This window comes from Schistocerca piceifrons, chromosome 9, assembly GCF_021461385.2.
Source record: "Schistocerca piceifrons isolate TAMUIC-IGC-003096 chromosome 9, iqSchPice1.1, whole genome shotgun sequence".
Taxonomy (NCBI): Eukaryota; Metazoa; Arthropoda; class Insecta; order Orthoptera; family Acrididae; genus Schistocerca; species Schistocerca piceifrons.
The window spans coordinates 207,639,700-207,665,910 of NC_060146.1; the positions used below are offsets into that span (position 1 = coordinate 207,639,700).

The 26,211-nt window shown below is 45.8% G+C and overlaps 1 protein-coding gene across 1 annotated transcript in view; it reads right to left on the bottom strand.

Moving 5' to 3' along the window:
* LOC124717288 (peroxidase-like) overlaps window positions 1–26,211 on the bottom strand; it is a 128,115-nt gene that overhangs the window by 96,237 nt on the left and 5,667 nt on the right. The window contains exon 2 of the mRNA XM_047244102.1: window positions 15,257–15,388. Within this exon, the coding sequence (XP_047100058.1) occupies window positions 15,257–15,386 (130 nt within the window). The 5' untranslated portion in view covers window positions 15,387–15,388. The remainder of the gene's footprint in view (window positions 1–15,256; window positions 15,389–26,211) is intronic.

Here is a 26,211-nt window from a genome sequence, read left to right on the forward strand (position 1 = left end):
GTAGATGTACGTGCAGGGGTAGATGTAGAAGAAATAAGATATCGAGAGGGAAATAAAGAGAAGCAAGTTCGTAATTTCTGATCATTACACAGGAGCATCTGAAATTTAACACGTACACCGTTTTAAAACTTAAAGAAACGTCTCAGCTCTTACTGGAGGATTTCTTCAGAGTGGACGATAATGCATTTACATCAGAAAAGGCATGCGGTTTAAATCAAGACATGATTTAAGAATAGGAGGTGAAGAGAAACACTTTTAAATATTACCTGTTGAATTAACAGAAACAAGAAATTAAGTATGTGTGTGAGAACTGATCGCCCAGTTGTAATGTAGACACTTTTATCAATTATTTAATAGAACTCCTAGATAACGTCTCTACAATCACAGTTAACATAATTCTGTGTGCAGACACACACAGGGTGACAATTAGGGAACTATGTGGAAAAAAAACGTAAATTAGTTACAAACTACGGCGTATATATACTTCATTCAACATGTAAACGTCACTACAGGTAGTCGAATTTAGGTTGTGACATGTTCGATATACCTGCCATCATTGGCGATGATGTGGCGCATACGAATAGCGAAATTCTGCATGACCCGATGAAGTGTCGGAACATCGATGATGTCGATGACCTCCTGACTGGCTGTTTTCAGCTCAGCAATGGTTTTTGGGGTTACTGCTGGGCACCTTGTTTATAAAAAGAAGAGTAGCATGCGTTCAGATCCGGAGAAAATGGCGGCCAATGCGGGTCTATGCCAGTGGCCTCTGGGTACCCCAGAGCCAGAACGCGGCCCCCAAAGTGTTCCTCCATGACATCAGACACACTCCTGCTTTGATGGCGTCGAGCTCCGTCTTGTCTGAAGCATATATTGTCGAAGTCACCGTCACTTTGGATAATGGGGACGAACTCACCTTCCAGATCCTTCGCGTACCATTCGGTAGTCACCGTGCCATCAAGGAATATTGTACCTATCATTCCGTGACTGGACATTGCACACCACACAGTCACTCGTTGACGGTGAGACTTCTCGATCGTGAAATGCGGCTCTCATTCCCTAAAATGAGCCAATTTTGCTTATTGACCAACCCATCTAAAGAAAGTGGGCTTCGTCGCTAAAACAAACCACATTCACATCAATGTCGTGTTCGCCAATTCTGTGAACAATAGTGGTGACGAAACATTACCGCTGTTCCATGGCCCTGGGGCTTAATGGCTGATGCATTTGATTTTTGTACGGGAAGAGATGCAGGTGTTCAACAACAATTTGTCACAGTGTGTCCCGGTTGATTGCTACCTGTTGTACAGCTCGTCTGATCGATTTCCTGTTGCTGGCTTGAAACGCAGCGCGTGTCTTCTCGATGTTTTCAGGCGTTGTCACCCTTTTTGGACGAATGACGTTGCCAACACTGTCAGCAGGAACACTATGCATTCTCTCAAACTTGCGAATCAAATTCTTGATTTTCAGCTCACTTGGACCGGTTGCCTTCAGCTTGAACTCGGTCGCAAACTTCCTTTGAGCCGTAGTTGGGTTGTTTTTGCTCGCACAATAGGTCTTCACAAGCTCTATACGCTGAGGCACGCAGTACCGTGACATTTTCAAATGGAAACTGAGTGTGCATGAGCATACTAATTCCCATCATGCCCCACGGCCAGCTGTGCATTTTGAACGTCCTAACGTAAAGAAGTTACGACGATTTTATTTCATATAGTTCAATAATTGTCACCATGCATATTACACATCAGAATTACACATTTCAGTTTTGGCGTCTTCCTGTTCGCCAGTAGTACAACGTGGGTAACTAAAATGACTTGCACTGCTAATCGACCATGTGGCCACAGATATGACACGGAAAACAGTGATGTTGATGTAAAAGGTAGGGCACTTGTACCGTTTCTGCCAAATAATAATAATAAATGAACTGCACGGATACATAAGTTAGTATTCAGAAATCAAAGTAGACGAATTTTCAAGAGAGCTAGCAATCAAAAGGTGGCATAAAGTGTATAGAGAAATCAATGTAAATGTAAAATTCTCTAAGTACTCAACACTATTTAAAGTGAAATTTTGAAAGACATTTTCAAATGTACCCACATCAGTAGCAATGTTTCACAAGAGATGGATGGCTCTGAGCACTATGGGACTCAACTGCTGAGGTCATTAGTCCCCTAGAACTTAGAACTAGTTAAACCTAACTAACCTAAGGACATCACAAACATCCATGCCCGAGGCAGGATTCGAACCTGCGACCGTAGCGGTCTTGCGGTTCCAGACTGCAGTGCCTTTAACCGCACGGCCACTTCAGCCGGCCAAAAGAGATGGATGGCAGTAGGGATTAGGAACTCGTCCCAAGTTTGACCTGCCCCTGTGCGGGCCATCACTTCCGCGGGAGTCCCGTTTCCGATTCGTAACTCACCCGTTCTTAACGACCTCCTATTCCATAACGTACACTCATGTTCAGAAGAAAAAACAGAACACCTAGAATGGCTAGAGACAGGATGTTCATATTCACAGGACATGTACATTAGTGTGATCTGCGGAAATAATTAGCATTTGATCGATGAAGGCCCACCGGTTCGAGGTCAATAGCGACATCGCCCTGCAACACCACCTACGGGCAAAATGTGCCTGCGGCTCTAGTTGTCGCTATAAACCGAAGGTAGTGGATCAGCGTGAGTTGAGGAGACGTGCGTGAACCGTACCATCAAATCAGTGCCGCGCGGGATTAGCCGAGCGGTCTGAGGCGCTGCAGTCTTGGACTGTGCGGATGGTCCTGGCGGAGGTTCGAGTCCTCCCTCGGGCATGGGTGTGTGTATTTGTCCTTAGGATAATTTAGGTTAAGTAGTGTGTGAGCTTAGGGATTGATCACCTTAGCAGTTAAGTAACATAAGATTTCACACACATTTGAACATTTTGAACATCAAATCAGTGAGTTTGAAAGAGGGCGCATTATTGGCATGAGGGAATGTGATGCATCCACGCGAGAAATTGCTACTCGCGTATGACGAAGTGTTTCTGCAGTGCAACGGGTGTATGCAGAATGGTTCACAGAAGGCCAAAGAACGTGACGAGATGGGTCAGGTCGCACCACTTTGACCACCTTCTAAGAAGATCGACACCTCATCGGAATGGCATTGCAGGACAGATATGAATGCTCCACGTGTCTGGTGCAACTGTGTAACACGTACACTATCAGGGGTGGCAGTCGTCACCATTTATTACAGAAGGGGTTATTTGTACGTCATCCACTTCTCTGCCTACCTTTGATGAACGTTCAGAAACATGATGGATGTATGGAACGATGTCACTGGGGACAGAAAGCCATCGGAGAGTGTTTTCAGACGAAAGCATGTTCCGTTTGCCTGAAAATTATGGCCGCATTTCGGTTCGCTGCAGTCAGGGGGAGCGGCGTCACAGTGACTGCATTCGCACAAGCTGTACAGCGCCAAGTCAAGGCCTTACGGTGTGGGGTGCTGTTGTACACAACCAGAAATCACAGGTGGTGCGTGGCCAGCGCAGTGTGACCTACGTGAGTGACGTCCTGCGACCCGTAGCCATACCCTTTCTGTGCAGCACCCCAGACGCCATTTTTCAGCAAGACAATGCACGACCACAGGTTGCTGCACGATCACGTGCCTCCTTGGTGTCACAGGATGTCAGGCTTTCGCCCTGGACCGCCAGATGACCAGACTTGTCGCCAATCGAAAATGTGTGGGATATGGTGAGGCGACGCGTGCGGTGCTGTGATCCCGTGCCAACCACCACAGATGAACTTTGGAACCAGGTGAATGCAGCACGGGTGGCTGCATCATAGGACGCCATTCGCGCCTAATACCCATCGATGCCATCACGCGTGGAACAAGTTTGAGCGTCTATGGAGGACTCTGGGTGGGAGGTCACATGCCGAACTGAGGTGACTGAAATGCTAATCACTTCTACAGAACATACTAATGCACATTCCTGTGAATATGAACCTCCTGTCTCTGGTCGTTCAGGGTGTTCTGTTTTTTTTTTTTTTTTTTTTTTTTTGCTGAACATGAGTGTGCGTCAGTTCTATCAAAAATAGTCATAATGAGAGCCAGATTCTAAAATATCTGTCATAGCTACAAAAATATTTGTGAGAGCATTCTGATTTCTGCAAAAAGTCGTTTAATAATAAAATAATATACAGTGTAGAGAATGAAATGTCATTAACAGAAAGCAACGGGAGACAGAACAGAAGCGTAGCAAGGTACTGATAATGGAGGGGGATCAAGTAACAACTGATTCACAGCACCGAGAAATTATGCGAATGACTAACGATGTGCTTAGCTGCTTCCACTTTACGCGCAAAATTACTACGACAGGTCCAGTCACAATCTTGAGGTGCTGAGAGTTTTGTTGTTATGTGTACTCTGGGTAGAGTCCAGCAGCGAGAACAGACGACAGCAAATCTCGCAGCACCTGAAGAACGCGTCTGGGTCTCTCATAGAACTTTCGTGCATAAAATGGAAGGAACTACTCGGAAGAACATCGGGGAAGCACACCATTAATTAACCACGCCAAGAAAAGCTGAGAGATAAAAGGTGAATGAGGATTTTGAAGTATTGCAGAGAAATTACAACAAAACTTCCAAAACCAAATATAGAACCTGTAAATAATTATGCACTAAATAAAATGATGTTATTGCTAGACTACTGGCCATTAAAATTCCGACACCACGAAGATGACGTGCTACAGACGCGAAATTTAACCGACAGGAAGAAGATGGTGTGATACGCAAATCATTAGCTTTTCAGAGTATCCACACGAGGTTGGCGCCGGTGGAGACGGTGGCGACACCTACAGCGTGCTGACATGAGTAAACTTTCCAACCGATTTCTCATACACAAACAGCAGTTGACTGGCGTAGCCTGGTGAAGCGTTGTTGTGATGCCTCGTGTAAAGAGGAGAAATGCGTACCACCACGTTTCCGACTTTGATAAAGGTCGGATTGTAGCCTATCGCGATTGCGGTTTATCGTATCGCGACATTGCTGCTCGCGTTGGTCGAGATCCAGTGACTGTTAGCAGAATATGGAATCGGTGGGTTCAGGAGGGTAATACGCAACGCCGTGCTGGATCCCAACGGCCTCGTATCACTAGCAGTCGAGATGACAGGCATCTTATCCGCACGGCTGTAACGGATCGTGCAGCCACGTCTCGATCCCTGAGTCAACAAATGGGGACGTTAGCAAGACAACAACCATCTGCACGAACAGTTCGACGATGTTTGCAGCAGCATGGACTATCAGCTCGGAGACCATGGATGTGGTTACCCTTGACGCTGCATCACAGACAGGAGCGCCTGCGATGGTGTACTCAACGACGAACCTGGGTGCACGAATGGCGAAACGTCATCTTTTCGGATGAATCCCGGTTCTGTTTACAGCATCGTGATGGTCGCATGCGTGTTTGGCGACATCGCGGTGAACGTACATAGGAAGCGTGTATTCGTCATCGCCATACTGGCGTATCACCCGCCGTGATTGTATGGGGTGCCATTTGTTACACGTCTCGGTCACCTCTTGTTCGCATTGACGGCACTTTGAACAGTGGACGCTACATTTCAGATGTGCTACGACCCGTGGCTCTACCCTTCATTCGATCCCTGCGAAACCCTACATTTGAGCAGGATAATGCACGAGCGCATGTTGCAGGTCCTGTACGGACCTTTCGGGATACAGAAAATGTTTGACTGCTGCCCTGGGCAGCACATTCTCCAGATCCCTCACCAATTGAAAACGTCTGGTCAATGGTGGCCGAGCAACTGTCTCTTCACAATACGCCAGTCACTACTCTTGATGAACTGTGGTATCGTGTTGAGCTGCATGGGCAGCTGTACCTGTAAACGCCATCCAAGCTCTGTTTGACTCAATGCCCAGGCGTATCAAGTGCGTTATTACGGTCAGAGGTGGTTGTTCTGGGTACTGATTTCTCAGGATCTATGCACCCAAATTACGTGAAAATGTAATCACATTTCAGTCGTAGTATAATATATTTGTCCAATGAATTGCCGTTTATCATCTGCATTTCTTCTTGGTGTAGCAATTTTAATGGCCGGTAGTGTAATTTCAGAGCACGAAGTCAATAAAACCGTACACACCCTAAAAAATAAAATATCAGTTGGTTGAGACGAGGTACCACCATGTATACTGAAACAACTCGTACTGGGTATACAAGCTCCGTTAACAAACGTTATGCAGAAGTCATTTCTGTTGTGTCTCGCCCACTCGTCTCATATGGAGTGCCTAAGAGATGCAGCGTTCTACGATTGCTATATAACAGTTCAAGCAAATAACATTAGTAAGGTAGTTTTATGTCCATAAAGCGGATTAGCAATACCTAACTTGGAGATTTACAAAGAGTAGTCGCAAACGATGGGCGACATGCAAAGACTAATATTCTTGGCTATGCAATGTCGCTGCAAGTTTTACACACGTCGCTAATAACGGATCTGCAACTATGCCTATACTGCCCACAGATGTCCTTATACAGAGCCGACCTGAGCGACAGAATCTGGCGGGAGCGGCGCCTATATTCACTGCTTGCAGAGGACGCTCCTCTCGTGGCACGGTCCTTGTCAGCGGACTACTGGCTGACGTCGCCTCACTGCCTTCTTTGGTCTTTCGTTCTTCCTATTCGTTCCGGCGCTTGTAGTGACGCTAGACCAATTTCGATCTGGGATTTTTCCAGAGTATTTAACAAGGCAAGAGTTGTGTCTCCACTAAAGAGAGGTAATGCAGAAAACATACAAAACTGTCGGTCCATTTCCCTGCTGTCAGAATTCTCAAAAATAAAAGAATCGATTACTATCAAAGACAGAACAATGATTTACTTCAATAAGTAAATACAACCTTTCCACCGACTCACTGAAACAGACTGAGCGGCAGAGCACAGGACATGCACGACTGTGGCGCGGGCTGCCTAACTCGCAGGCAGCCGTCTATTCGCTTTCTGGAATGTGGTTTCCGCTTTATTATGAGGGCGACCTTTTCTTGTTGCCTTCCCTTGCATGCTACTTTGTAATATGATGTGTGAAGTGGTTTCATGTCGCGAGTTTAGAAGTTCTATAAAATTCATTCATGCTGACTTTTGTGGATATGCTCATTTCCTGTTAGCATTGTACTTGAGGAGCAGGAGGATTGTAAAAATATACTAACGTTTGACCGTCGCACACTCTCCCATATGGACGACATAGAAACAGGTATCTCAGATATTGCCAAGCATGTGAATGAGTTGGAAAAAATTACACTACTGGCCATTAAAATTGCTACACCACGAAGATGGCGTGCTACAGACGCGAAATTTAACCGGCAAGGAGGAAGATGCTGTGATATGCAAATGATCAGCTTTTCAGAACCTTCACACAAGGTTGGCGACACCTACAACGTGCTCACACGAGGAAAGTTTCCAATCGATTTATCATACACAAACAGCAGTTGACCGGCGTTGCCTGGTGAAGCGTGTAAGGAGGAGAAATGCGTACCATCGCGTTTCCGACTTAGATAAAGGTCGGATTGTAGCCTATCGCGATTGCGGTTTATCGTATCGCGACATTGCTGCTCGCGTTGCTCGAGATCCAATGACTGTTAGCAGAATATGGAATCGGTGGCTTCAGGAGGGTAATTCGGAACGCCGTGCTGGTTCCCAACGGCCTCGTATCACTAGCAGTCGAGATGACAGGCATGTTATCCGCATGGCTGTAACGGATCGTGCAGCCACGTCTCGATCCCTCAGTCAACAAATGGGGACGTTAGAAAGACAACAACCATCTGCACGAACAGTTCGACGACGTTTTCAGCAGCATGGACTATCAGCTCGGAGACCGTGACTGCGGTTACACTTGACGCTGCATCACCGACAGGAGCGCCTGCGATGGTGTACTCGACGACGAACCTGGGTGCACGAATGGCAAAACGTCTTTTTTTTTCGGATGAATCCAGGTTCTGTTTACAGCATCATGATGGTCGCCTCCGTGTTTGGCGACATCGCGGTGAAAGCACATTGGAAGCCTGTATTCGTCATCGCTGTACTGGCGTATCACCTGGCGTGATGGTATGGGGTGTCATTGGTTACACGTCTCGGTCACCTATTGTTCGCATTGACGGCACTTTGAATAGTGGATGTTAGATTTCAGATGTGCTACGACCCGTGGCTGTATCCTTCATTCGATCCCTGCGAAACTCTACATTTCAGCGGGATAATGCACGTGCCTCTCCATCAAGAGGTGTATGGAAACAATTATGTGAATCGTGTTAACTTCTGTACATCTACATCTACATCTACATTTATACTCCGCAAGCCACCCGACGGTGTGTGGCGGAGGGCACTTTACGTGCCACTGTCAATACCTCTCTTTCCTCTTCCAGTCGCGTATGGTTCGCGGGAAGAACGACTGCCGGAAAGCCTCCGTGCGCGCTCGAATCTCTCTAATTTTACATTCGTGATCTCCTCGGGAGGTATAAGTAGGGGTAAGCCATATATTCGATACCTCATCCAGAAACGCACCGTCTCGAAACCTGGACAGCAAGCTACACCGCGATGCAGAGCGCCTCTCTTGCAGAGTCTGCCACTTGAGTTTGCTAAACGTCTCCGTAACGCTATCACGCTTACCAAATAACCCTGTGACGAAACGCGCCGCTCTTCTTTGGATCTTCTCTATCTCCTTCGTCAACCCGACCTGGTACGGATCCCACACTGACGAGCATTTCTCAAGTACAGGTCGAACGAGTGTTTTGTAAGCCACCTCCTTTGTTGATAGACTACATTTTCTAAGGACTCTCCCAACGATTCTCAACCCGGCACCCGCCTTACCAACAATTAATTTTATATGATCACTCCACTTCAAATCGCTCCGTACACATACTCCCAGATATTTAGCAGAAGTAACTGCTACCAGTGTTTGTTCCACTATCATATAATCATACAATAGAGGATCCTTCTTTCTATGTATTCGCAGTACATTACATCTGTCTATGTTAAGTGTCTGTTGCCACTCCCTGCACCAAGTGCCTATCCGCTGCAGATCTTCCTGCATTTCGCTGCAATTTTCCAATGCTGCAACTCCTCTGTATACTACAGCATCATCCGCGAAAAGCCGCACGGAACTTCCAACACTATCTACTAGGTCATTTATATACACTCCTGGAAATGGAAAAAAGAATACATTGACACCGGTGTGTCAGACCTACCATACTTGCTCCGGACACTGCGAGAGGGCTGTACAAGCAATGATCACACGCACGGCACAGCGGACACACCAGGAACCGCGGTGTTGGCCGTCGAATGGCGCTAGCTGCGCAGCATTTGTGCACCGCCGCCGTCAGTGTCAGCCAGTTTGCCGTGGCATACGGAGCTCCATCGCAGTCTTTAACACTGGTAGCATGCCGCGACAGCGTGGACGTGAACCGTATGTGCAGTTGACGGACTTTGAGCGAGGGCGTATAGTGGGCATGCGGGAGGCCGGGTGGACGTACCGCCGAATTGCTCAACACGTGGGGCGTGAGGTCTCCACAGTACATCGATGTTATCGCCAGTGGTCGGCGGAAGGTGCACGTGCCCGTCGACCTGGGACCGGACCGCAGCGACGCACGGATGCACGCCAAGACCGTAGGATCCTACGCAGTGCCGTAGGGGACCACACCGCCACTTCCCAGCAAATTAGGGACACTGTTGCTCCTGGGGTATCGGCGAGGACCATTCGCAACCGTCTCCATGAAGCTGGGCTACGGTCCCGCACACCGTTAGGCCGTCTTCCGCTCACGCCCCAACATCATGCAGCCCGCCTCCAGTGGTGTCGCGACAAGCGTGAATGGAGGGACGAATGGAGACGTGTCGTCTTCAGCGATGAGAGTCGCTTCTGCCTTGGTGCCAATGATAGTCGTATGCGTGTTTGGCGCCGTGCAGGTGAGCGCCACAATCAGGACCGCATACGACCGAGGCACACAGGGCCAACACCCGGCATCATGGTGTGGGGAGCGATCTCCTACACTGGCCGTACACCACTGGTGATCGTCGAGGGGACACTGAATAGTGCACGGTACATCCAAACCGTCATCGAACCCATCGTTCTACCATTCCTAGACCGGCAAGGGAACTTGCTGTTCCAACAGGACAATGCACGTCCGCATGTATCCCGTGCTACCCAACGTGCTCTAGAAGGTGTAAGTCAACTACCCTGGCCAGCAAGATCTCCGGATCTGTCCCCCATTGAGCATGTTTGGGACTGGATGAAGCGTCGTCTCACGCGGTCTGCACGTCCAGCACGAACGCTGGTCCAACTGAGGCGCCAGGTGGAAATGGCATGGCAAGCCGTTCCACAGGACTACATCCAGCATCTCTACGATCGTTTCCTTGGGAGAATAGCAGCCTGCATTGCTGCGAAAGGTGGATATACACTGTACTAGTGCCGACATTGTGCATGCTCTGTTGCCTGTGTCTATGTGCCTGTGGTTCTGTCAGTGTGATCATGTGATGTATCTGACCCCAGGAATGTGTCAATAAAGTTTCCCCTTCCTGGGACAATGAATTCACGGTGTTCTTATTTCAATTTCCAGGAGTGTATATTGTGAAAAGCAATGGTCCCACAACACTCCACTGTGGCACGCCAGAGGTTACTTTAACGTCTGTAGACGTCTCTCCATTGAGAACAACATGCTGTGTTCTGATTGCTAAAAACTCTTCAATCTAGCTGATATTACGTAGGCTCTTACTTTGTTTATCAGGCGACAGTGCGGAACTGTATCGAACGCCTTCCGGAAGTCAAGGAAAATGGCATCTACCTGGGAGCCTGTATCTAATATTTTCTGGGTCTCATGAAAACAAATAAAGCGAGTTGGGTCTCACACGATCGCTATTTCCGGAATCCATGTTGATTCCTACAGAGTAGATTCTGGGTTTCCAGAAATGACATGATACGCGAGCGAAAAACATGTTCTTAAATTCTACAACTGATCGATGTCAGAGATATAGGCCTATAGTTTTGCGCATCTGCTCGACGACCCTTCTTAAAAACTGGAACTACCTGTGCTCTTTTCCAATCATTTGGAACCTTCCGTTCCTCTAGAGACTTGCGGTACACGGCTGTTAGAAGGGGGGCAAGTTCTTTCGCGTACTCTGTGTAGAATCGAATTGCTATGGGCATTAAAACAGAATACTGCAGATGTATCATGTATCTCGTTCAGTGATGAAGTTACATTTACCAATCATGGCCAGATAAACGACCAGAACTTGCACTATAGGTCTGTTGACAGTCCCCGTTCGTTTCTTCAGGTGGAACGTCATCGCACGTGGAGTGCAAACGTGTGGTGCGGTTAGAGAACCGTCACCTCATAGGCCAGTTTTTCTTGGATGGAACACTGAACACGCACTAGTATCGTGGCCTCCTAACAAGCCGTCTTCCACAGACGCTAGAAGACGTTCCTCTGTAGACCAGGAGTAACCTGTGGTACCATCGTGATGACTGACCAGCCTATAGTGCGCAAAGTACTACAGCGTGTCTTCACGAATTGTTTACAAATTTTTGGATTGGATGCAGCGGACCTTTACCGTGGCTAGCCCGTTCCATTGGTTTGACACCTGCAGACTTTTTCTGCGGCGAAAGCTGAAAGGCGGTCTCTACAACTAGACCCGATGATATGCAACGACGTGTTACTGCAGCCTGCTCGGACAATGCTACCACGTGTGCAGCAGCCGTTCCGTACCAAACTGGAAGCGTGTACTGCCGCTGCCGGTGGTCATTTTGAACACAACCTGTGATGCTCAGTTGTCTCGTTACTGGTCAGAATCCACATAACTAGTGTACGCACTTTTGTTGTTCTTTAGTGCGTGTTATCACAGTACTGTACGAGGGTAAGTCAATTATTATCCGCAATTTAGTTATATTATTGTTTATATTGGTAGTACTGTCGTTTTACGTTGATGACGCATGCTTTGTTTATTTGTTGTTATATCTTTGCAATTTTCAAGCTGCAGGGTTAATTTTGTTATCGCTGTCGTGCTGTTAATCATGGCTGCTCCGCTGTCTATTTGCACCAAAGAAGAGCAACGTTCAGTGATCCGTTTTTTTGTGGTCGGAAGGCGTATCAGGGGTCGAAACTCATCCAAGACTTTCGGTACAGTACGGGAACAGTGTTTTGCCAAAACCGAGTGTCTACGAATAGACTGAAAAATTCCGAAATGGTCGCACAAGTGTTACGCACGATGAAGGAGCCGGACGACCGTTTACCGACACGAATGAAGAAACCATTGAGCGTTCACATAAAATGATTCTCTTAGACAGACGATTAACTATTGACAAAGTGGCACAACGTCTGCAAATTAGTCATGGTTCTGCCTACGAAATCATCTTCAACAGACTTGGGTTTCATAAAGTTTGTGCAAGATGGGTCCCAAAACAACTCACACAGTTTCATAAAGAAACCTGCTTGGATATCTGCAAAAACAATTGGATCGCTACGGTAAAGAAGGGGACAACTTCTTAGACAGGATCATTACTGGTGACGAAACACGGATCCACCATTACGAGCCGAAGAGTAAACAGCAGAGTATGGAAGGGAAACATCCAAATCCGCCGTGCAAGAAAAAGATCAGGACCCAATCGTCAGCAGGAAAACTGATGCTTACGGCGTTTTGGGACGCACAAGGTCCAGTACTGGAACATTATGGGGAAAGGGGCACAACAATAAACAGTGTACGCTACAGTGAGATGCTTACTGCCAAGCTAAAGTCTGCAATTCGAAGAGAACGCTGAGGATTGCTGTCAAAGGGTGTTGTGTTATTGCACGACAATGTCCGTCCACATACTGCTGTCCACACTGCCGAAACGCTCCAGAGACTCAAATTTGAAGTACTGGATCATCTTCCATATAGTCCCAATCTTGCCCCTTCTGACTGTCACTTGTTTGGTCCACTCAAACAGGCATTAAAGGGCCGTCGATTTGCCTCGGACGAAGCAGTGAAAGAAGCGGTGCACTCCTGGCTCGCAGCTCACCCGAGAACTTTCTTTTCTGAGGACATCAGGAAGCTTGTACAACGATGAAGCAAGTGCGTTGAATCGCAAGAAGACTATGTCGAAAAATGATGTTCTTTTAAGTTTCCTATTTGATGACAATAAAATTTTATAACTGCTTTGCGGTTGATAGTTGACTTACCCTCGTACAAGTTTTTGTGTGGGAACTTTTCACAGTACGGTATCTCGTAAACGACTTGCACTAGAATCGTGCAACAAAACACGACTGAGATTCTAATTTACCCTACTTTTAATTAGCTAATGTCAATAGACCCTGTTCCATTTAAAAAAGAGTATGTTTGAACAAAAATGCACTCTTTGAGTGTCATTACGATCTGTTTATTGGATAACAATACGAGCCCCTGTCTGCCAATCAATAGAACTTTCCACTTCAGTAATATTTGCGGTGCAAGCTTTAGGTCATTCATCTTGTGTATACACAGTGTAAGCTTACACGGCTGGTGCTGACATCGCGTAAGAATTCCGGGCTATTAGGTCCGCGTCGACGTACAAACCTTTCTCCTCATGTTTCCTTTCCGACTGCAGGAGACATCTTCAGAGGTAAAATGGCTAACTGCAACGAGAACCCTTTTTTTTCTTTATTGATTTTCAATTCCCCCCTTCCCCCCAAGGGGGCGGGCTGGCAGCAGCTTAGTACGCTGCTCTACAGCCTACAGACTTTTTTTAAAAAAAGGAAGAAGAAAGAAACAAGGAAAAACAGGCGATAAAATGGTGACTTAAAGTGTAAAATGGCGTAAAAATGCGGAAAGTTAAAACAGAAAGCAAAAGGGGTTGGCAATGTTGATAAAATACACAGGAATCAGACAAGTAACATAGCAGACACACCATGAAAAAACAGAGCGACAGTCTGGTTTCTGTTCGCAAGAGATAAAAAAAATCACACCCAGCGACAGTATGATGGCTGTTCGCTACACTTCCCAAAAGACACAACACGGAACACTCACTGGAAAAACACACACTGTAAAAGCACAAATATGGCACTCCCGAGCCAAAGGCAGATGGGGGGGGGGGGGACCTGGAGGAGGGGGAAAAACAAGGAGGGAGGAGAGGAAAAAACGAAAAGGGGGGGGGGGAACCAAGGAGGGAGAGGACTAATAAAGGGGGAGAAGGGCAGACGCGAGAGGGAATGAGAGGACGCAGAGGAGGGAAATGTAAAAGGACTCGGGGGAGAGAAGGGGGCAAAGAGAGGGGAGGTTTCGAGAACCCGAGAGAGCACCGATTATATGGGCAGTTCAGAGGGCACGACAGTCTGTCACGTGACGTTAGCTACGAGATTATCGCTAGTATTGCCAACATTCTCGACTGAAAGTAATCTGTCGTCATTCTTATGTTGCAATGCTGACGTTCAAATTTTGTCTAATTTAACACCTTCCTCTTTTCTGTTAAAATTATTATGGTGTTCATAGATTCGAGTAGCCTCTCTATACATATGCGGATGATAATGCGATGTTTTCGATATGTCACTCGTCTTAGTGAATCTTATTTCGTGATCACCCTTTTGGTAAAGCCGCAGCGCTATGGAAGATTTATCCGTATTTACCTCTGAAGATGTCTTCCACAGCCGGAGCGGAAACCTTAGGGGACACTTTTGTACATCGACCATGCCCTAACAGTCTCGAGTCTTGTTTATTGATTCCGAGACGACTGGAACCTAATTTGAATGCAAACTGTCTTCCTACACCTTATTAGACATTGCACTGTGTTGTGTTCTTGTTTTTCCCAAATTTCTGTTCACCACCCGTAGGCGGAGTGCTACCAGTAAGTAAATGTAATTTATGTAAATGAAATTCTCAAAGTGATAGGTCTGCAGCTCGTGGTCTAGTAGCTAGCGTTGCCGCCTCTAGATCGTGAGGCCCCAGGTTCGATTCCCAGCCGAGTCGAGTATTTTTCTCGGGGTTTGTGTTGTCCTCAACATTTTATCACCATTCGGGAAAGTGGCGAGACTGGGCAATGAAAAGATTGGGAATTTGTACAGGCGCTGATAACCACGCAGTTGAACGCCCCACAAACCAATTATTATCATCATCATCAAAGTGATAGCATAAAGAATCCAGCATCACAATATTTGGCTTGCCAAAGTGAGGTTAACAGCATCGCTACATAAAACACGTTCCCAGCTTGATGTGACAAAATTCGCTACGTCGTCGCTTACGGCGGACGCTGCGAGACAGATAGCTGTTAGCCGAGCGCGTGGCTGACTCACCCCTGGTGACGCGGAGTCTGCAGGGTTTCCCGGGAACTGTCGACAGCGGCACCACGTTGGGCCCGCATTCGTGCTGAGCCTGGCAGGTCAGCAGTATGGCGGCAGAGAGGATCACCCACAGCGTCAGCATCGCTGCAGGCACACCGCGGCGTCAGGACGATGTCAGAACAAACACGGCACAATTAAATAACATGAAAATAGGCAACAAACGATACACAGGGTGCATCAAAGAGAATCGTCCGATTAAAAAAATCATAACTATTATGTTATTTGAGATATGTGCGCGAACGACGTACTGTTGTAAAGAGCAAACTCTCGAGTTTCACACGGTTCCTGCTAGGTAGCGGCAGTGTGTGCTCACTTCAGTTCTGGTGTCGGGACAACAGAAAGCGTTTTGTGTTCTGGGTTTTGCGCAGTGCGGGTCAATAATAACTGTTCAGCATGACTTTCTACTAGGTATGGTGTGGATGTATTGATCAACATCCTTAAGGAAGTAGGAGTCAACTGGAGAGATCGGAGACTTACAAGGAACTTGTACCTGGGACAAAGGGTAAAGGTACGCTTGAGCTATGCAGACACTGTGGAAATAGGAAGGGGAGTGAGACAAGGATGTTGTCTGTCGCCAAGTCTCTTTAACCTGTATGGAGAAATGCTGGCGAGAGAAGCGCTGAAAGGATGCGGAAACTTCAAAGTAGGAGGACGTCCCATCAACACCGTCAAGTATACAGACGACCTGGTAATGCTCGCCAAAAATCAGAGACAGCTGCAACACATGATGAACAATTTTTTGGAAACGGGAAGAAAATACGGCATGGAAATCGACATCGAAAAATCAAAAGTGATGCACGTATCAAAATGTGAGAAGCGCTGAAAGGATGCGGAAACTTCAAAGTAGGAGGACGTCCCATCAACACCGTCAAGTATACAGACGACCTGGTAATGCTCGCCAAAAATCAGAGACAGCTGCAACACATGATGAACAATTTTTTGGAAACGGGAAGAAAATACGGCATGGAAATCGACATCGAAAAATCAAAAGTGATGCACGTATCAAAATGTGAGAAGCGCTGAAAGGATGCGGAAACTTCAAAGTAGGAGGACGTCCCATCAACACCGTCAAGTATACAGACGACCTGGTAATGCTCGCCAAAAATCAGAGACAGCTGCAACACATGATGAACAATGTTTTGGAAACGGGAAGAAAATACGGCATGGAAATCGACATCGAAAAATCAAAAGTGATGCACGTATCAAAATGTGAGAAATACTTGGAGATAACTGTAGACAATCGGGAACTGGAAAATGTGAATCAGTTAAAGTACCTGGGAAGTTTTATCACAATGGATGCCGATTGCACCAACGAAATCCGAGCAAGAATCGCCATGGCAAAAGCTGCTTTCAACAAGAAGAGGACTCTGCTGACCAACAAGTTGAGGTTGGCATTGAGGAAAAAACTGATAAAGTGCTACATTTGGAGCATTGCACTGTATGGAGCAGAGACATGGACCATGAGAAAGAAGAAGAAAAAATACTTAGAGAGCTTTGAAACGTGGTGCTGGAGGAGAATGGAAATGATCAAGTGGACAGATCGCATAAAAAATGATAATGCACTGCGACGAGTAGGAGAGAAGAGAAGTATTATGCGTAAAACTCTTCAGAGAAAGGCCAACTGGATTGGACATGTACTTAGACACGAGGGACTCATACAAGATGTCATCGAAGAGAAACTCAGAGGAAACGCAGGACGAGGAAGAAGAGGAATTTAACATCTGGACGACATGAAAGCTGGAAGGAGATACAACAGACTGAAGGAAGAAGGTGAAGACAGGGAACAGTGGAATCAAAAATTCTCTGTACGAAGACATGGACCTGCCACTAGGCAGAATACTACATAATAATCATAATGATGTGGATGCTCCTACAGCACAGAGCATTACACGATGGCATGAACATATTGTTTGTGCAAAGGCAAATCGCCGGATCGTCCCCAAGAGCTGACACAGACTTCGAACGCATCCGCCACAGTTTCACAAGGAGACAGCACAGATCCGTTCGCCGTGCAGTTCTACAGCTCAACATGTCCCCGTTATCCGTCTGGCGTGTGTTTCGTCGACGTTTACACATGAAACCGTACAAAATTCAGCTACTGCAAGCTGTTCGTGAAGGTGGAGTTCTGTAATTTCATTCTTGGCAAGATGGAGGATGACAGTTTTCTTCGACGCTTGCTGTTTAGTGAGGAGATAACATTCCATTTAAATGGAAAGGTGACCAGTCATAACGTGAGAATATATAGTACAGAACCACATGAGGTTGTACAATTTGAGAGGGACTCTCCAAAATTTACTGTGGTTTGTGTAAATTCACAGGAAAAAGGTGTACGGTACATTTTTCTTTGCCGAGAACACTGTTACAGGAAGCACATATCTCGATATGGTTGAGAACTTTTTTTTCCACAGTCAGAGACTGATGCGAACGACTTCATTTACCAACAGGATGGGGCACCGCCACACTGGCATCTGGAAGTGTAGGAATTTTTAAATCAAAGGATCAGCGAGCGATGGACCGGTCGCAATGGACCAAATGATAAAATGGAAATGCCGTTTGGCTAGGGCCTCCAGTCGGGTTGACCGTTCGCCTGGTGCAAGTCTGTCGAGTTGACGCCACTTCGGTGACTTGCTTGTCAATGGGGATGAAATTATGATTAAAAGGACAACACAACACCCAGTCCCTGAGCGAAGAAAATTTCCGACCCAGCCGAGAATCGAACACGGGCCGTTAGGTATGACATTCCGGCACGCTGACCACTTTTTTTTTTCTTAATTTTGTTCGTTCTTGATCGTTCTATTGGGTCGTTGCGGACATCACATGACATCCGTTAAAGTTCGTTTGTTGATCCTTGTGCTCAGTTTTTTATTACAGAGGCCACCCAGCTCTCTGACCGAACACGCTGAGCTACCGTGCCGGTATCACTCAGCTACGAGGGGCGGACACCATGTGATTGAAAATGATTGAAACCTTACATTACTGTCCTCCAAGGTCACCGGACCTGACTGTATGTGATTATTTCTTGTAGGGGTTTATAAAAGACTCTGGTTATGGGCCTCCGTTACCAACAACAATGAACTGAGACATCAAATAACAGCAGCTGTGGAAGCTGTAACACAATACAGGTCGTTGCAGTGTGGGAACAGTTTGAATACCGCATTGACATATGCCGTGCATCTCAAGGGGTGTCATACTGAACACCTATGAAAAGGTATGAAAAAAAAAAAAAAACTTTTTGAGCTTCCCATTTATCAAAAAACAAAACTCATTGTATATGTTTATTAGTTTCAGAAATACAGATTGCCAAATGGGATGATTCTTTGTGATACTCCCTGTATTTATCGTCGAAGCTTTATAAATTGTTTCGAAGTTCCATTTTATTGGATATGTTTATTTGTTTCAGAAATATAGACCAACCAAATAGGATGATTCTTTTTTATACACCCTGTATTTATTTTCGAAGCTTTTTAAATTGTACGAGTAGTAGACGCAATAGGTGCTAAAAGATGGTGATGTATGCTGTAAAGCCCATATCAGTATGCGTGAATGAAATCGTCCTTTGCAATCACCTCACAATCTCTTCAAAATGTTCACAGCTCACAGCAGAGGAAACGGATTTCGCTGCCACACAGATGGTCTGTGCATCAAGTTCGACCTGCGTGGCCGGCCTGTGTGGCCGTGCGGTTCTACGCGCTTCCGTCTGGAACCGTGTGACCGTTACGGTCTCAGGTTCGAATCCTGCCTCGGGCATGGATGTGTGTGATGTCCTTAGGTCAGTTAGGTTTAATTAGTTCTAAGTTCTAGGCGACTGATGACCTCAGCAGTTAAGTCCCATAGTGCTCAGAGACATTTGAACCATTTTTTTCGACCCGCGTGGTAGAACGGTTCTGGTGGACAGAGTAATTCAATATCCACCACAAAAGTAGTCACAAGAAGTCGGATTTGGTGAATACAGAGGCCAATCCACGCCTGCGCCAGTAAACTTGTGGGAATCCAATGCAACGGCTCTTTTCCCAAAGTATTCATCGGAAAATATATATATATATATATATATATATATATATATATATATATATATATACACACACTATGTGATCAAAAGTATCCGCACACGTCCAAAAACATACGTTTTTCATATTAGGTGCATTGTGCTGCCACCTGCTCCCAGGTACTCCATATCAGCGACTTCAGTAGTCATTAGACATGGTGAGAGAGCACAATGGGGCGCTCCGCGGAACTCACAGACTTCGAACGTGGTCAGGTGATTGGGTGTCACTTGTGTCATACGTCTGTACGCGATATTTCCACACTGCTGAACATCCATAGGTCCACTGTTTCCGATGTGATAGTGAAGTGGAATGGTGAAGGGACACACACAGCACAAAAGCGTACAGGCCGACCTCGTCTCTTGACTGACTGAGACCGCCGACAGTTGAACAGGATCGTAACGTGTAGTAGGCAGACATCTATCCAGACCATCCGACAGGAATTCCAAATTGCATCAGGATCCACTGCAAATACTATGACAGTTAGGCGGGAGGTAAGAAAACTTGGATTTCATGATCGAGCGGCTGCTCATAAGCCACACATCACGCCGCTAAATGCCAAACGACGCCTCGTTTGGTGTAAGGAGCGCAAACATTCGACTATTAAACAGTGGAAAAACGTTGTGTGGAGTGACGAATCACGGTAAACAATGTGGCGATCCGATAGCAGGGTGTGGGTACGGCGAACGCCCGGTGACTGTCGACTGTCAGCGCGTGTAGTGCCAACACTAAAATTCGGAAAAAATGGTTCAAATGGCTCTGAGCACTATGGGACTCAACTGCTGTGGTCATAAGTCCCCTAGAACTTAGAACTACTTAAACCTAACTAACCTAAGGACATCACACACATCCATGCCTGAGGCAGGATTCAAACCTGCGACCGTAGCGGTCGTGCGGTTCCAGACTGTAGCGCCTTTAACCACTCGGCCACTCCGGCCGGCAGTAAAATTCGGAGGCGGTGGTGTTACGGTGTGGTAGTGTTTTTCATGGAGGGAATTTGAACCCCTTGTTGTCTTGCTAGGCACTATCTCAGCACAGGCCTACATTGATGTTTTCACCACCTTCTTCCTTCCCACTGTTGAAGAGCAATTCGGGGATGGCGATTGCATCTTTCAACTCAATCGAGGACCTGTTCATAATGCATGGCCTGTGACGGAGTGGTTACGCGACAATAACATCCCAGTAATGAATGGACCGGCCTGCATAGAGTCCTTACCTGAATCCTATAGAACAGCTTTGCAATGTTTTGGAACGCCGACTTCGTGCCAGGCTTCACCGACCGACATCGATATGTCTCCTCAGTGCAGCACTCCGTGAAGAATGGGCTGCCATTCCCCAAGAAACCTATCAGCACCTGATTGGACGTGTGCCTGCGAAAGTGGAAGCTGTAGTCAAGGGTGGGCCAACACCATTTTGGATTCCAGCATTACCGATGATGGAGGGCGCCACGAACTTGTAAGTCCATTTCAGCCAGGTGTCCGGATGTCTGGATACGTTTGGTCACGTATATATATATATATATATATATATATATATATATATATATATATATATATATATATATATATATATATATATATACGTACGACATCTTTGTACAGTAATATAATGTCGTGTACATAAGGTCTATAATAGACAATTTTTTCACAGACGTCAGGATTTTGTTCAAAAAACTTAGTTTCTAGCTCGTTTATGATCTCAGCTAAAGCTAGCGACAAACTGTTGCCCACTGCGTGAGAAAGGAGATAACGCAAGGTAGCAGAAAGAATGGATGGGATACACGAAAAAATTAACTTCTCAACGGAACTGGTAAAAGAAGGAAGTATAAGTATTTTGGATGATAGGTAAACAAAAAGGGATGAAAGGCATAAGATAAGCATATTTAGAAAGACGACGGATACTGACACGATTATAAATGTGAAATGACGTCACCCTACGAAGCATAAGTGGGCATACTTCAGAGCCATGAGCAACAGGATGCTAAAACTACGACTCACCCCTAACGACGAAGTAGAAGAATTAAATGTGGTTAGACAAGTAGGCAAGGCAAAGGGGTATAAGGACCGTGATGCAATGAATCTTTGTAATAAACTTAAGTCAAAAATACGTGACAAGAAGGAGACGATAGAACCAGAGGACAAGAAGTCTGTTGCTATGTCATACAATGGTGCACTTTTCGACGGAATTGCACGGATTGCAGAAAAACGAAGGTGAAAATTGGATTTCAAACGGAAAGTACAATTGGTTGTAGGTTACGCCACAAAGCTGGCAACAACAGTAACAAATATTTAGAATCTAGTGTCTATAAGATAAACTACCAAGACTGTGACAAGTTTTATATCGGCCAGACAGGAAGAAGTTTCAACACACGTTTTAGAGAGCATACGTGTAACCAAAACAAGAGCGCTTTCGGTATACATTTGTGGTAGAGAAAACATTGGGCAAGAAAAATAGACAATAATACGAAAGTGTTTCGTAGGGCACCAAAGGGGCAATCACTGAAACTACTCGAGGAAATGGAGATTTATGTTCGCAGAAAACGGCAATCGGAATTACTGCTGAGTTTAACCAAAATACTTTTTTTTTTTCAGAAACCTGCTGGTTTCAGCAGTTCGGCACGCGGTCGTGTGCGCCGGCCAGTAGCGGCGAGGAGGCGGGCCCTTCGTCCGCTAGTGCGGCCACCAGAAAACAAGAACCTCACACGAAGAAGCCACGAGGCACCGAGGTCCCACTCCGGATGTGTTATCGGTTATCGAGATTTTAATTAATAGTCAGTCACTGTCTTTACGCTCATGATTATGGTTTAATTGTTTTTTTCGTGCTGGAAGGTCTCCATTTACGGATGTGATTTTATGTTTAAACATTTTATATTGGCTTTTACACAATTGTGTGTTTCACTTTGCCAGGCTAGGAACTTCCCATTATTACTATTTGCACCTTTTATGTGGATTTTTAAGTCGGACCTAATTCCACATGTTGTATATCGGTCCATGTTTTATTGTCAGATGCTGTATTTGCCATATGAAATAATTTTAATTAATGACGACGCATACTGCATTTTAACTATTAAATTTGAGATACTTGTTACTCATGTGCCCTAGCCAGAGTACTCTCTGCTGGCCTCGGTTATTGTATAAATACCAGACGAATCCAGATCATCACCAGCACTTGCTATGTACGTACATGTATAATTTGACGTTGATACCTGTGTCAGCATAATTTTATGATATGCATGGCTGGTATGCACCGTTGTAAAGACTATTTTATTTTCTTCTGTAGCACCAGGTCTTTTATAGATTTTAGCTCCAGCAAACTGACCTTAGGTGGTTACACCCCGTTTTTGTTTTGTAACAGGTCTGAAGATGGCACTAGCCGGTAATAGTGAAGTGTAAAAGTTTGTTTGATCATGACGGATCTGTAAAGTAAAATGCCACAATATGATCACGACTCGTTTCGCACTTTATGTCTAATTCACAGTATCGATTGTTTTTATGTCTCCTTTCCTCTGTTTGCCCTGCACCCTTCTAGACTGACGCCCTTCCTGTAGTTTTCCGAGACCCCCTAACCTAAAAAACCGCCCAGTACTCTCCATATAGCCCTCGCTACTCGAGTGGCTGTCTCCTGCTATCAAGCGGAACCCAAGACACCATCGCCGGCCGGCGTGGCCGAGCGGTTCTAGGCTCTTCAGTCTGGAACCGCGGGACAGCTACGGCCGCAGGTTCGAATCCTGCCTCAGGCATGGATGTGTGTGGTGTCCTTAGGTTAGTTAGGTTTAAGTAGTTCTAAGTTCTACAGGACTGATGACCTCAGATGTTGAGTCCCATAGTACTCAGAGCCATTTGAACCATTTTGAACCACAACACCACCGCCCTACGGCGCAGATGAGGAGTCAGCAGCCTTCGCGGTCACTGAACCGACTGAGCCTCTCCAGAGCCTCCACTTGGCTGTGTGCCAGAGGCTCGCAGTCAGTCGTGTTGACGACGCTACAGATGGTGAGCTCTGCTTCGTCTCTCAGCCAAGACCGGCACTCTTCAGCTAGCCGGCCGAAATCAGAAGGGGAATCTGTTATGATCCAAAGCGACACACATCGTTAGTACCGACATGAGCAACCACCTGCAGCTGGCCGCTCCCTGTGCTCTTCGTGGCATCCCAAAGCACTCGTTCTGACTCATCCCGGTATGCACAAACAGAGTGCATGCCGGATTCCTTCGACTCCTCAGCAGCCATATACCTGAGAGCCCTATTATGCACTTGACACTAGAAACACCAGTAAAGCTGCCCTCAGTGAATGCTGGTATCCTGTAGGCTGAGACGCTTTCTCTGGAACAGGGCGAGCGATCGCAGCTGGCCCAGGATCTTTGTCAGCCAAAGGCAGCCCCAGAAACCTGTTTTTCAAACGAACTGAAGAAGTCCTTCAGTTCGATCCCCAAAAAGTCATTCACTGCCTGCCTCATCTTGAAATATCACCCCCCCCCCCCCCCCCACCCACTCACTCAACCAAGGGTGAGTGGTCATCATTAATGTGTGCAGTATTCGGCGGTGGTGACAATAGAATTGAGCGACATGAGGGTCGTGCTGGACGTAGCCTGCATTTCCACGTCCAGCCACCCACAGTGATGCCTGTTGGGAACGGTGTCAAACTGGGCGATCGAAGCCAGCACCAACTGGAGCTGTGAGTCAAGGATCCTCAACTCTGCTTGCATCTGAACACAGAAATCACAGTCCCTATCTATACTCAGGTCAGAGGACCACTGAATGAACTTTTAATTTAAAACACAAGACTTACAAAGGAAATGCTTCTGCCTAGATGGGAGCCACTATCCAACTCACGAGTTCTGCACCTGAAACTAACTGCTGACACGAAAACAGACGCCAATCGTAAAACAAACAGCGGAAATATACGCTACACAGTTCATAAAACGTGAAACTGTGGCTACTACAAACACAGTTGTACAAGAAATTTAAGATTTTAGACTGAAATGTACACAGTAAATAAATCACAAGTCGCTTCTTGTTATTGGCAACTGGCTGCAACTCACAAGCGAAACTATGTGCTGTGAACATTCTGCTGCATAGCCTAAAAACCTTCCATGTACTCCGCTACCGATGTAGTTGCTTCATTTTTGTGGTCTACCCCTGGCCAAGTAAAGCCTTTTGTAATCTCAAGAGGACCGTCTTTAGCTGTGGTGACTTCGGTGCAGTTATTATCTTTGAATAAAAATGTCGTTTCTGTTCGTCCCACTGTGTATTTCCTTCAGTTACAAATGGCTCTGAGCACTATGGGACTTAACATCTTAGGTCATCAGTCCCCTAGAACTTAGAACTACTTAAACCTAACTAACCTAAGGACATCACACACATCCATGCCCGAGGCAGGATTCGAACCTGCGACCGTAGCTGTCCCGCGGTTCCGGACTGCAGCGCCTAGAACCGCAAGATTTCCTTCAGTTACCTTCTATACTATACTGAAGCACTTCTTCACATGTATGGTCCAGGTTTGATCAAGCTATGCTACTTGACAGTGACGGATCATGCGAAGGTTAATTTCGCCCTTAAGTCTTGCACACCAGCGCAGTACGGTAGCCAAAATAGAGAGCACATAAAATCAACAGTGCCAACAGCAAGAGAAAGTTACTGAATAAGTGAAGTATTTAGACAGTGAATATGAATTTGTGTGTAGGAATTTTATTCTGAAAGTATTTGTCTGAAGTGTAGCATTAGATGGAACTGAAATATGAACAAAAGAAAGTTGTTTTAGTTACACTATTTATAACTCAAGAACGGCTGGACCGATTTGGCTGAAAATTGGTGGAGAGGTAGCATAGAACCAGGAGACGGACATAGGATACTTTTTATCCCGTCCGTCGCTATAAAACGTGGTATAACAAAAACACATCTGGCATGGAATAACAAAATGCAAATGTCAGCTAAACGTCACTATAAAACGTGGTATAACAAAAACGCATCTAATATGGAATAACAAAACGCAAATGACAGCTAAACGTCTATGGTTAAGTATCAGTATACATAATTAATTAAAAATTTAAAGAAATAATTTGTATTTTCTTTGAATCATCATTAGCAATGCTGCGACCAAGACGATCGAATATTTCTCGACAAAGCCGTAATGCAAGAAGGATACAAAACATTGCGAATGAAACGACTGAAGAAGAACAACAAATTGCACGTGAAGAACGCCGCGTTAGTATATCTCGGCTTCGTGCTTCTCAATCATAAGAGCAAGGCGAGGCAGCCCGTGAAGCGGCTCGGTTGTCAATGCGAAATCGCCGAGCGAACAACAGAGATCAACATGTAGATAATTTTCGACGCACAAGAAGAGATTTATCACGTGATGATTTGAATCGAGCAGCGTTTAGATACGATTGCAGCACTGATTACTGCTTACATTCTTGCGTTTGCATTGGGCCGATGGACGTTGTTTGCGAGTATTGTGGCGCATTGAAGTTTTCCGGAGAAACGCACGGATTGTGCTGCCATAGTGGGAAAGTGAAACTGCCATTATTGACTGCGCCACTTGAGCCACTGCTTTCATTGCTTTGTGGCGGAACACCCGAATCACGTCATTTTCTTGCAAACACCAAAAAATACAATAGTTGTTTCCAAATGACCACATTTGGGGCAGACAGTATCGAAGAACGAGGATTTAATCCGACATCATTAAAATACTTAATTTTTTATTTGTATTTCCTAATAAAAAATTGAAGTTAACATCCAAAATCTGATTGTTTATTGGCTTTAAGGCGGAACACAGTTCGCCAGGTCAGCTAGTAAACAATAAACATAAGGGGGAATAGAAGCTTGTAAAATGTAATATAACAGAAGAATGCTGACGAGTAGGTGGAT